We start from the raw sequence: 13,770 nt of genomic DNA, 5'->3' as shown, positions 1-13,770 counted from the left end.
CAAGTAGAAACAAGTATGCCTTATAATCAAGTGTTTATATATTTTCACACGGTAAAGCTTACTGTTGAAAAGAACACAATGTATTCCTTGCTTAAGTGTGTGAGATGTTTGACAAAGACAGGACATATACATGCATTCTTTACTTCAGTGTCTGCGATGTCAGATAAGCATGAATACTGCTGTGTCGTTGTTTTTCAGTTTGTGTGCAGAAGTTAGATAGCTAAGACAATGCCTGAGCTCTCCCCTCTTCAGTTGAAAGAGGAAGTATTATGTAACCCATTTTGCCTTATAAATAAAGCGAGTAAACGGTGCTCGGTGTGTTAGTCTGCTCAGAGACTCTCACCCGTGCGCACGTCTTTGAAACTCTGAGTCGGTCTGCCAGTGTCTCATTTCTCTCTTACTGTGTTTGAACAAATTGTCAACCCTTGACATTTAATTGGTCCTTCGAGCCGGATAACTGACTGTTATTTTAACGTCTAGTTTTCCACAGACGGTCTCTATCGGATCCTGACGTCGTGACGCCTGCGCTGGAAGAAATCTGATCAGTAAAACGAAAAACCCGGGAACGTGAATTCGATCTCCGGTCAGCGTTCGGCCTTCACGGCTCCAGGACCCGATGAGCACCGGATCTTAAAACGCAGCGCCACAGTAGAGGTGAATATGACACGCATTCCACCAAGCGCTAAAATACGTTGATATTGAGATTTTCCTTTAAGTAGTATGTAAACCTAGGTACGCCGACAGATCTCAGTGTCCATGCGGGACTAAGAAGACGACAGGCAAGAGCGAAATTCTAGAAAAATCGCTATTAAAAGTTCCGGTCGCTCTGGGAGTGGCTGCAACGGAACAGGTTTCCGGTCACTCAAGAAGAGTGGCTGAAGGTGAAGGTGTTACACAAATAAATAGGCCTACGGAAAATCTCAATAAAAATCATAGAAACGCGCTTTGTTTGTGAGGAGTGAGTTGTTTTTACGACCCAATACGCGGTCGAACCACTTCTCAAACTGTTTTCCTGTGTACACTCACGTATTGGTAAAGGTGGAAAAAAGGGTTGTGCTTCATCACGTAAAATTGATAACCGCTCTCTCAATTAGTGGGAGAGTAGAAGGCTGTTATCGAAAACCCATTCTCACTTTTTCATGCCAAAGAAGGTGTCACAGTTCTGACGTAATTAGTTCAAAATGGGTAACTCTAAAACTAAAGTAAAATTAACAGCAGATGAAGGATGGTTGGAAAAAAACTGTCCAAATGCAGGAAGAGTCAGTGCAAATAGGTGGAGAAATCCACATAAAATTTATTGCCCAGCCTGGCAAGGCAAATGCAATCAAGAATCAATAACTGCTTTAAAGGCTGCTTTACAAAAAGAATTATTTGAGGAAAAGAGCCAAAAGAAAAAAGCAAAACGCTTAGCAGAATGGCACCTTTTCAAGGCGTGGATGGTAGAAAACGATAAACGCATTGCTAAACGTGCCCAAAAGCAGGAACCTTGCCTGAAGCCCTACAATATGCTGAGCATGCAGTCAAAATTCAAAAACAAAAAGAAAAAACAGAAGGAGTTTTCATGATTGATCCAGAGACAGGCTTTATAGCCTTCTCAGGACAGCAACACACGGCAGGTTTTAAGCAAAGTAGGGGAAAGCAAAAAGCAGGACAAAGAAGAGATAGAAGAGATATGAGATGTTATAACTGTGGTAAAATCGGGCACTTTGCTCGAAACTGTAGAAATGTAAGCCAAGAACAGGAAGGTGGAGATGACAGGCGCAGACGCCGTGATGAATGACTAGCACAAGAAAAGGGAAGTGAAACAAGTGAAGGGGAAGTTTACAACATTGAACAACTGCTGCTAGGCTCAGAAGCAAAGCCCACCGTTATAGTGCACGTTAACGGGGTCCCAATAAAATTCCTTTGCGACACAGGTGCTTGTAAAACTGTCCTAACAGTAGAAGTCCCAAATTTAACCTCTTCAAAAGATACCTTAATCGTGAAATCAGCCTCAGGACATGTGACAAAACAGCATCTAACCGACCCCCTTTTTATGTCACATAGAGATAGTGGCCGTGCCTGCAAAAATCAGTGCATCTATGATCCATCTTGTCCACTAAATTTGTTAGGAAGAGATGCTTTAACAAAATTAAAAATAGGAGTTTTTCCTGAAGAAAGTGGCATGAAAGCCAGACTCCTACTCTCTGAAAGTCAGAGCCAAACTGAAGATATTTTTGTTTGTGAAGGTTTAGGTGAGCCAAATTATTACTGGGCCTTAGATTTACCAAAACTTGAACCATTAGAGGCCAAAGCTAATATGTACTTACCTGAGCACTCACATAGACAGGACCCAGCAAAATATCACAACACCTTGTGGTATAAATATGTCCCAGGTCCAGACAAAATTTATGATCAACAAGTGCACAGACTAGGACCGCAAAAACTAGTCCTACAACACCTGTATGTGACACAGAGTGGTAATGCAGTATGCTCAGTGTTACAGACAGATGCAGTGCAGCGCTTAAATAAGATATGCAACCCTCATGTATCTGTTGCACGCAACGACCAAACGCCTTGGTCTGAGTTAGGCACAGTGCTGAGAAATGTAGAAATGGACAGATATGACAAAATAGAGTGTGAGGACTGGCAAAAAGGCCGTAGAACTGGGTGCATGAGGCTAACGCTGTGTTGGCCGGTGACAGCCACACCAGCCACACATTTAGCCACAACAGAGCAAGATGAATGACAAGTATTAACAATTGAAGCACATCCAGAACTAGAGAAGCTGCCACAAACATTATGGTCTCAAGGACCCACGGATGTAGGCCTAATAAAAGGAGCAGATCCAGTAGTGGTGAAAACTACAACCTCATATAGGCCTGTAAAACCACAATATCCCTTGAGTGCAGAGGCAAAAGAAGGTATCAGACCAGTCATAGCAGAGATGCAAAAAGCAGGTATTCTCGTGAAAACTAATGAAGCCACGTGTAATACACCAATTTTTCCAGTAAAAAAGGCTAATACAGGAAAATATCGCTTAGTTCATGATCTAAGAGCAATAAATGAGGTAACAGAGCAAATACCTCCAGTGGTTGCAAATCCACACACAATTCTAAATCAAGTAACACCAAAAGAACGGTGGTTCTCTGTAATAGACTTGTCCAATGCCTTCTTCTCTGTACCTCTGCACCCTGACTCACAGAAGTTATTCGGATTCACCTTTGACAATCAAAAGTATACTTATACAAGGTTGCCTCAGGGATTCCAGAATAGCCCAACTCTGTATGCAGAGGCTTTGAGAAAATCAATGTCATCTTGTACGCTCCCTGCCCCAGGGCAGTTCTTGTTGTATGTAGATGATATATTGATCACAGGCCATACAAAAGATGAGTGCAAAGAAAACACATTAACAGTTTTGCAACATCTCGCAGAGCAAGGCCATAAAGTGTCACAGCATAAACTGCAATTGTGGAGCCAGGAAGTAACATACCTTGGCCACAAATTGACAGGACAAGGCAGGCAGCTGTTAGAGAGCAGAAAGATAGCAGTCCAAAATGCCCCAAAACCAGTAACTAAACAACAAATGATGAGTTTTTTAGGACTGTGCAATTTCTGTAGATGCTGGATTCCAGAATACGCATTACTAGCTCAACCACTACAGAACCTCATTTATGGTAAAGATCTAGCATTAAAAGACAAAGTACAATGGATTCCAGAAGCAGAAAAAGCTTTCGTTGATTTGAAAATAGCACTGCAGACATGTACCGTCTTAGCATTACCAGACTATGGAAAACCTTTCGTTCTCCATGTTGATGGTGCAGGAGGGTATATGAAAGCAGTCTTAACTCAAGCTTTTGGAGAAAAACAACGTCCATTAGCTTTCTACTCATGCAAACTTGACTCTGTAGCTGCTGGATTACCTACCTGTGTTCAGGCATGCGCAGCAGCAGCAGAGGCAGTTAAAAAATGTGCAGACATTGTTCTAGGACATAAATTGATCATCAAAGTCCCACATGCAGTGACCTCTATTTTGCTCCAAGCGAACCTCTCTTTCCTCACGCATGCAAGACAACTTTCTTATGTGGGGATTCTACTTACACAATCACACATAAAAATAGAGAAGTGTGGCCAGCTAAACCCAAGTACACTTTTGCCGACTTCTCTGGACGGAGAACAACACTGTTGCATTCAAAAATTAGAGGAAGATACAAAACCTCGCACTGATATATACAGCTCCCCCCAGAGCAGTTTCAGTAATGTTTTTGTGGACGGCTCAGCGTCAAAAGACATTCACGGTAGAAATTGTGTGGGTTATGCGGTCACAACTGTTGATAAAGTGATAGAAGCAAAAGCTCTCAGCTCCTCAAACTCTGCTCAAAGCGCAGAACTAACCGCAGTCATCAGAGCATGTACTTTATATAAGGGTCAAAGTGTTAATGTTTACACAGACAGTCAATATGTCTATTCAGCAGTTCATCATTTCGCTAAAATATGGCATAACAGAGGAATGACAACTTCCTCAGGCAACACAGTTCAACATGCAAACCTTCTAAAAAAGCTATTAGAAGTAATAACGTTGCCAAAAGAATTAGCACTATGCAAATGTGCAGCTCATCAAAAGGATGACACAGAAATTACGAGAGGAAATAACTTTGCTGACAAAGCAGCAAAAGCAGCTGCAGAAAAACAAATTGATGTTTTAACAACAGAAACCATAGATCTAATACCTTTAGAAATACTAGCAGATGCACAGAAAACAGCATCGCTGAGTGAACAAAAATCTTGGGTGAAAGATGGAGCAGAATTAAAAGACAACCTTATGATGTGTAATGGCAAACCAGTGCTTCCAAAATCTTTGCATAGAACTGCTGCTTTAGTGACACATGGGAAAACTCATGTGTCATCAGGAGGGATGATTAATATTCTTAATAAACAATTCTATACAAAAAATTTTGAAAGTTCAGCACAAGAGTTTATCAGAACATGTATGATTTGCCAAAGACACAACGCACAGGGAAATCTACGTCCAAAGCGAGGGCATTTCCCTATACCACCGCATCCATTTCACACTGTCCACATGGATTTCATAGAATTAAATGAATCACAATCCTCCAAATATGCACTTGTGATAATTGATGTATTTTCCAAGTGGCCAGAAATATACCCAGTGAAAAAAGCAGATGCAATATCAGTAGCAAAATGTCTATGTAATCATTTTATTCCAACGTACGGTATTCCATCTCTGATAAGATCAGACAATGGCACACATTTTGTAAATGAAGTAATAAGTAAAGTTTCTGAAGCTTTAGGCTTCAGCATAAAACATCACTGTTCTTATCATCCACAAAGTGCAGGATTAGTCGAGAGAACTAACGGCACAATTAAACAAAGGTTGAGGAAATTATGGATGAGAATAACTCAAGGAACAGGTGGTCTAACGCCATTTGAAATCGTACATGGCAGACATTTTCCACTCCCCATAATGAGTGAGCCAATTAATAAATCTATTGCAGAAACAACAATGGCAGAATGGATGACAAAACTATTTGAGAATAAAGAAGTGAGATTAAGCAATCAACTGCCGAGTGACTTTTCTTCAGTTTCTTGCAGGTTGAACCCCGGTGATTGGATTCTGATTAAAGTCCTCCAGCGGAAAAACTGGAGTGCTCCAAAGTGGGAAGGTCCCTTCCAGGTGCTACTTACCACACCCACAGCGTGTAAGATAGCCGAACGAGTTTCGTGGATTCATCAATCCCACGTGAAGAAAGTGTTTGCACCACAATAAGACGCCGGTTCCCCTGACTCTTACGTGAACCCCTGCTGGAGGACAGGGCTGAACGGGTTTCCCGCCCTGTGCTTCCTCGGCAGTGCTACTCACGTGGGAGCTCGGGTGTGCCTGGTCGCCCTGAAGATCAGACTGACCTATCCCACCGAAGAGCAGAACCAATAATAACACCAGGGACGCCTGAAAAAAATCTCAACAAGATGACTGAGGAAAACAACCTGATAAATCCAGAAGAAGAACCAGCTTCAGAATCAATGCTAGCACCAGTTCCAGCCCCAAAGCTGTTGTGCTTGGGCGCTTGTGACATCAAACGAAAACTACTCATGTGCTACATATTCTGTCTAATGGCTATCCTCCTGATGACGACACTCTTTTGGTTGATGCCCAGTGGAACCCACAAGACAGTACCAATTATTCTCCGACCTAAGAGGTGGACCCACGACAACTCGCACCTGAAGGAGATAGACAAAGAACACAACCACCCGTGGCTGAACAATGCATGGTACCGGTATGTCCATGACAGAGTGCACAGAGAAGACAATGCCGCAAACTGCTATGTCTGCTCACATATGCCCACGACAGCACTCCATGCCACAGTGTATGGAAAACCCCCAACCAAGGCTGAAGCACTCTGCATATATGACAAAGCCATTACCGGGACCTGCTCAACACCAGGAAAACCTGTGATGGTGATAGGTGGATCCATAAAGGACCAAAACACCAACACATGCCACAACACTACACAATATATAGTCCCACAGAGTGTAAAGTCTTTAATCTACAACATAACAAACTGCACCCACCAGTACCCAAATATAAACTACACCTGCAATGAAGCCTACTGGGTGCATATAAACGTCAGCCATAGAAAACTGAAATCATTCTCAGTTGTTTTGCCACCTGACATACAACACCCAGTGTGCTTTAACTTCACAGGAGCAACCGGACAAACAGGTACGCCCCAGGGTCTGAAGAAATTAGGACAAAACCGAAACTGCTCCATGATCCTGGCGGCACCAGATTGGGATGGCATCGGCTCATCGACAGGTACATACTGGGTACAGGGCGCAGCTTGGGCGTGTGGCCTGAAAGTCTATTTCATGCTGCCACCAAACAGCACCGGACTCTGTGCCCCTGTTCTGGTATCTGACCACACCTTTAAGATGTCAGTGAACAGCAACACCAGAGCTAAACGTAGCACAGGCCTCAAGCCCCATGATCCATATCTTGGTTCTGATGTACCAGATGACTTCAAACTCTGGACCAAGAGCCAGAAGGTAATACACGCTTTGTTTCCATGGATAGGAGTAGGGAAACACGCACTACGGATAGAAACCCTGGACTATCGTTTTGGATTATTTTTAAATGCTTCAACCCGCATTAATCAAGGACAGAATGAAGAAATTGATGCAATTCGCATCACTGTCATGCAGCACCGAGTGGCTTTAGACATCATTCTCGCAGAGAAAGGTGGTCTCTGCGTATTGTTTAACACTACATGTTGTACCTACATACCTGATAACATCCATTCATTAAACATGACAAATGCTTTGAATGTTTTGAAACAACTGAGAGACGCTCAGCAGCAGGACTACGTTACCGATACTCAAGGTTGGTGGGACTGGCTGCTGAGCGGCTCTTGGAAATCTCTACTGATTAAAGGCCTGTTGGCCCTTTTCAGTGTGATGTTACTATTTTGCCTTTTCATTGCTTGTATTATCCCATGTCTGAGAAGCATAATGACAAACATGTTCAAGCGTATGTTAGGAAACCATGTCTTGGCTCAGTCAGTTATGGAGGATCCCTATCGTCAGTATGGTATGCTGAGTGAGGGAGAGAGAGAAGAAAATCTCTATGACAATCTTGACAAGCTTGTTGTTTAATTATTTCACTGAATGACGTGCAAGTTGAAAATGTGACTAACAAGTGACTATGCATTGAGTAAAACATGTGAAATATATTAACATCAGGAGGGAATGTTAAGAGAATTTTTATTTTAGTTAAATCATTAAAGTATAATCAAGTAGAAACAAGTATGCCTTATAATCAAGTGTTTATATATTTTCACACGGTAAAGCTTACTGTTGAAAAGAACACAATGTATTCCTTGCTTAAGTGTGTGAGATGTTTGACAAAGACAGGACATATACATGCATTCTTTACTTCAGTGTCTGCGATGTCAGATAAGCATGAATACTGCTGTGTCGTTGTTTTTCAGTTTGTGTGCAGAAGTTAGATAGCTAAGACAATGCCTGAGCTCTCCCCTCTTCAGTTGAAAGAGGAAGTATTATGTAACCCATTTTGCCTTATAAATAAAGCGAGTAAACGGTGCTCGGTGTGTTAGTCTGCTCAGAGACTCTCACCCGTGCGCACGTCTTTGAAACTCTGAGTCGGTCTGCCAGTGTCTCATTTCTCTCTTACTGTGTTTGAACAAATTGTCAACCCTTGACAGTTTGCCCAGCACGGGGATATTGAGTTCTATAAGATAAAGCCATAAACATGTTTGTCTGAGTCTTCTATCAAAAGTTACAGCGATTTATATGAAGTTGTACAAAAACGCTTTATTTCGCCAAGACAGTGTGTTTCTCACTGTTACATGCATTTGAATGGGAAACTCACCCGAGACAAAGTATAGGTTTTCATTATGTGAATAATTTTAAAATCTTAGCTCAAACGGCTGCAAAACATATTTGCCCAGCACGGGGATATTGAGTTCTATAAGATAAAGCCATAAACATGTTTGTCTGAGTCTTCTATCAAAAGTTACAGCGATTTATATGAAGTTGTACGAAAACGCTTTATTTCGCCAAGACAATGCGTTTCTCACTGTTACATGCATTTGAATGGGAAACTCGCCCGAGACAAAGTATAGGTTTTCATTATGTGAATAATTTTAAAATCTTAGCTCAAACGGCTGCAAAACCTGTTTGCCCAGCACGGGGATATTGAGTTCTATAAGATAAAGCCATAAACATGTTTGTCTGAGTCTTCTATCAAAAGTTACAGCGATTTATATGAAGTTGTACAAAAACGCTTTATTTCGCCAAGACAGTGTGTTTCTCACTGTTACATGCATTTGAATGGGAAACTCACCCGAGACAAAGTATAGGTTTTCATTATGTGAATAATTTTAAAATCTTAGCTCAAACGGCTGCAAAACCTGTTTGCCCAGCACGGGGATATTGAGTTCTATAAGATAAAGCCATAAACATGTTTGTCTGAGTCTTCTATCAAAAGTTACAGCGATTTATATGAAGTTGTTCAAAAACGCTTTATTTCGCCAAGACAATGCGTTTCTCACTGTTACATGCATTTGAATGGGAAACTCGCATGAAACAAAGTATAGGTTTTCATTATGTGAATAATTTTAAAATCTTAGCTCAAACGGCTGCAAAACCTGTTCTGTTTGCCCAGCACGGGGATATTGAGTTCTATAAGATAAAGCCATAAACATGTTTGTCTGAGTCTTCTATCAAAAGTTACAGCGATTTATATGAAGTTGTACAAAAACGCTTTATTTCGCCAAGACAGTGTGTTTCTCACTGTTACATGCATTTGAATGGGAAACTCACCCGAGACAAAGTATAGGTTTTCATTATGTGAATAATTTTAAAATCTTAGCTCAAACGGCTGCAAAACCTGTTTGCCCAGCACGGGGATATTGAGTTCTATAAGATAAAGCCATAAACATGTTTGTCTGAGTCTTCTATCAAAAGTTACAGCGATTTATATGAAGTTGTTCAAAAACGCTTTATTTCGCCAAGACAATGCGTTTCTCACTGTTACATGCATTTGAATGGGAAACTCACCCGAGACAAAGTATAGGTTTTCATTATGTGAATAATTTTAAAATCTTAGCTCAAACGGCTGCAAAACCTGTTCTGTTTGCCCAGCACGGGGATATTGAGTTCTATAAGATAAAGCCATAAACATGTTTGTCTGAGTCTTCTATCAAAAGTTACAGCGATTTATATGAAGTTGTACAAAAACGCTTTATTTCGCCAAGACAGTGTGTTTCTCACTGTTACATGCATTTGAATGGGAAACTCACCCGAGACAAAGTATAGGTTTTCATTATGTGAATAATTTTAAAATCTTAGCTCAAACGGCTGCAAAACATATTTGCCCAGCACGGGGATATTGAGTTCTATAAGATAAAGCCATAAACATGTTTGTCTGAGTCTTCTATCAAAAGTTACAGCGATTTATATGAAGTTGTACGAAAACGCTTTATTTCGCCAAGACAATGCGTTTCTCACTGTTACATGCATTTGAATGGGAAACTCGCCCGAGACAAAGTATAGGTTTTCATTATGTGAATAATTTTAAAATCTTAGCTCAAACGGCTGCAAAACCTGTTTGCCCAGCACGGGGATATTGAGTTCTATAAGATAAAGCCATAAACATGTTTGTCTGAGTCTTCTATCAAAAGTTACAGCGATTTATATGAAGTTGTACGAAAACGCTTTATTTTGCCAAGACAGTGTGTTTCTCACTGTTACATGCATTTGAATGGGAAACTCGCATGAAACAAAGTATAGGTTTTCATTATGTGAATAATTTTAAAATCTTAGCTCAAACGGCTGCAAAACCTGTTTGCCCAGCACGGGGATATTGAGTTCTATAAGATAAAGCCATAAACATGTTTGTCTGAGTCTTCTATCAAAAGTTACAGCGATTTATATGAAGTTGTACGAAAACGCTTTATTTTGCCAAGACAGTGTGTTTCTCACTGTTACATGCATTTGAATGGGAAACTCGCATGAAACAAAGTATAGGTTTTCATTATGTGAATAATTTTAAAATCTTAGCTCAAACGGCTGCAAAACCTGTTCTGTTTGCCCAGCACGGGGATATTGAGTTCTATAAGATAAAGCCATAAACATGTTTGTCTGAGTCTTCTATCAAAAGTTACAGCGATTTATATGAAGTTGTACAAAAACGCTTTATTTCGCCAAGACAGTGTGTTTCTCACTGTTACATGCATTTGAATGGGAAACTCACCCGAGACAAAGTATAGGTTTTCATTATGTGAATAATTTTAAAATCTTAGCTCAAACGGCTGCAAAACATATTTGCCCAGCACGGGGATATTGAGTTCTATAAGATAAAGCCATAAACATGTTTGTCTGAGTCTTCTATCAAAAGTTACAGCGATTTATATGAAGTTGTACGAAAACGCTTTATTTCGCCAAGACAATGCGTTTCTCACTGTTACATGCATTTGAATGGGAAACTCGCCCGAGACAAAGTATAGGTTTTCATTATGTGAATAATTTTAAAATCTTAGCTCAAACGGCTGCAAAACCTGTTTGCCCAGCACGGGGATATTGAGTTCTATAAGATAAAGCCATAAACATGTTTGTCTGAGTCTTCTATCAAAAGTTACAGCGATTTATATGAAGTTGTACAAAAACGCTTTATTTCGCCAAGACAGTGTGTTTCTCACTGTTACATGCATTTGAATGGGAAACTCACCCGAGACAAAGTATAGGTTTTCATTATGTGAATAATTTTAAAATCTTAGCTCAAACGGCTGCAAAACCTGTTTGCCCAGCACGGGGATATTGAGTTCTATAAGATAAAGCCATAAACATGTTTGTCTGAGTCTTCTATCAAAAGTTACAGCGATTTATATGAAGTTGTACAAAAACGCTTTATTTCGCCAAGACAGTGTGTTTCTCACTGTTACATGCATTTGAATGGGAAACTCACCCGAGACAAAGTATAGGTTTTCATTATGTGAATAATTTTAAAATCTTAGCTCAAACGGCTGCAAAACCTGTTTGCCCAGCACGGGGATATTGAGTTCTATAAGATAAAGCCATAAACATGTTTGTCTGAGTCTTCTATCAAAAGTTACAGCGATTTATATGAAGTTGTACAAAAACGCTTTATTTCGCCAAGACAGTGTGTTTCTCACTGTTACATGCATTTGAATGGGAAACTCGCCTGAAACAAAGTATAGGTTTTCATTATGTGAATAATTTTAAAATCTTAGCTCAATCGGCTGCAAAACATATTTGCCCAGCACGGGGATATTGAGTTCTATAAGATAAAGCCATAAACATGTTTGTCTGAGTCTTCTATCAAAAGTTACAGCGATTTATATGAAGTTGTACGAAAACGCTTTATTTTGCCAAGACAGTGTGTTTCTCACTGTTACATGCATTTGAATGGGAAACTCGCATGAAACAAAGTATAGGTTTTCATTATGTGAATAATTTTAAAATCTTAGCTCAAATGGCTGCAAAACCTGTTCTGTTTGCCCAGCACGGGGATATTGAGTTCTATAAGATAAAGCCATAAACATGTTTGTCTGAGTCTTCTATCAAAAGTTACAGCGATTTATATGAAGTTGTACAAAAACGCTTTATTTCGCCAAGACAGTGTGTTTCTCACTGTTACATGCATTTGAATGGGAAACTCACCCGAGACAAAGTATAGGTTTTCATTATGTGAATAATTTTAAAATCTTAGCTCAAACGGCTGCAAAACATATTTGCCCAGCACGGGGATATTGAGTTCTATAAGATAAAGCCATAAACATGTTTGTCTGAGTCTTCTATCAAAAGTTACAGCGATTTATATGAAGTTGTACGAAAACGCTTTATTTCGCCAAGACAATGCGTTTCTCACTGTTACATGCATTTGAATGGGAAACTCGCCTGAAACAAAGTATAGGTTTTCATTATGTGAATAATTTTAAAATCTTAGCTCAAACGGCTGCAAAACCTCTTTGCCCAGCACGGGGATATTGAGTTCTATAAGATAAAGCCATAAACATGTTTGTCTGAGTCTTCTATCAAAAGTTACAGCGATTTATATGAAGTTGTACAAAAACGCTTTATTTCGCCAAGACAGTGTGTTTCTCACTGTTACATGCATTTGAATGGGAAACTCACCCGAGACAAAGTATAGGTTTTCATTATGTGAATAATTTTAAAATCTTAGCTCAAACGGCTGCAAAACCTGTTTGCCCAGCACGGGGATATTGAGTTCTATAAGATAAAGCCATAAACATGTTTGTCTGAGTCTTCTATCAAAAGTTACAGCGATTTATATGAAGTTGTACGAAAACGCTTTATTTTGCCAAGACAGTGTGTTTCTCACTGTTACATGCATTTGAATGGGAAACTCGCATGAAACAAAGTATAGGTTTTCATTATGTGAATAATTTTAAAATCTTAGCTCAAACGGCTGCAAAACCTGTTCTGTTTGCCCAGCACGGGGATATTGAGTTCTATAAGATAAAGCCATAAACATGTTTGTCTGAGTCTTCTATCAAAAGTTACAGCGATTTATATGAAGTTGTACAAAAACGCTTTATTTCGCCAAGACAGTGTGTTTCTCACTGTTACATGCATTTGAATGGGAAACTCACCCGAGACAAAGTATAGGTTTTCATTATGTGAATAATTTTAAAATCTTAGCTCAAACGGCTGCAAAACCTGTTTGCCCAGCACGGGGATATTGAGTTCTATAAGATAAAGCCATAAACATGTTTGTCTGAGTCTTCTATCAAAAGTTACAGCGATTTATATGAAGTTGTTCAAAAACGCTTTATTTCGCCAAGACAATGCGTTTCTCACTGTTACATGCATTTGAATGGGAAACTCACCCGAGACAAAGTATAGGTTTTCATTATGTGAATAATTTTAAAATCTTAGCTCAAACGGCTGCAAAACCTGTTCTGTTTGCCCAGCACGGGGATATTGAGTTCTATAAGATAAAGCCATAAACATGTTTGTCTGAGTCTTCTATCAAAAGTTACAGCGATTTATATGAAGTTGTACAAAAACGCTTTATTTCGCCAAGACAGTGTGTTTCTCACTGTTACATGCATTTGAATGGGAAACTCACCCGAGACAAAGTATAGGTTTTCATTATGTGAATAATTTTAAAATCTTAGCTCAAACGGCTGCAAAACATATTTGCCCAGCACGGGGATATTGAGTTCTATAAGATAAAGCCATAAACATGTTTGTCTGAGTCTTCTATCA

The 13,770-nt window shown here is 39.7% G+C and overlaps 1 protein-coding gene across 2 annotated transcripts; it reads left to right on the top strand.

The window, feature by feature from the left end:
- The first annotated feature begins 489 nt into the window (after positions 1 to 489).
- Positions 490 to 8,156, top strand: LOC308396966 (uncharacterized protein). 2 transcript variants are annotated; one of them, XM_080882631.1, is made up of 2 exons: positions 490 to 654; positions 5,593 to 8,156. In XM_080882631.1, the coding sequence occupies exon 2, from the start codon at positions 5,968 to 5,970 to the stop codon at positions 7,648 to 7,650; it is 1,683 nt and encodes a 560-aa protein (XP_080738757.1). In that variant the 5' UTR covers positions 490 to 654; positions 5,593 to 5,967; the 3' UTR covers positions 7,651 to 8,156. The 2 variants fall into 2 exon arrangements, with proteins under 2 accessions (XP_080738757.1, XP_080738756.1); XM_080882630.1 differs by having other exon boundaries at positions 5,583 to 8,156.
- Positions 8,157 to 13,770: the final 5,614 nt, after the last annotated feature.

This window comes from Rhamphochromis sp. 'chilingali', assembly GCF_963969265.1.
Source record: "Rhamphochromis sp. 'chilingali' genome assembly, chromosome: 5".
NCBI lineage: Eukaryota > Metazoa > Chordata > Actinopteri > Cichliformes > Cichlidae > Rhamphochromis > Rhamphochromis sp. 'chilingali'.
This window is presented reverse-complemented; position numbering and strand designations above follow the sequence as displayed.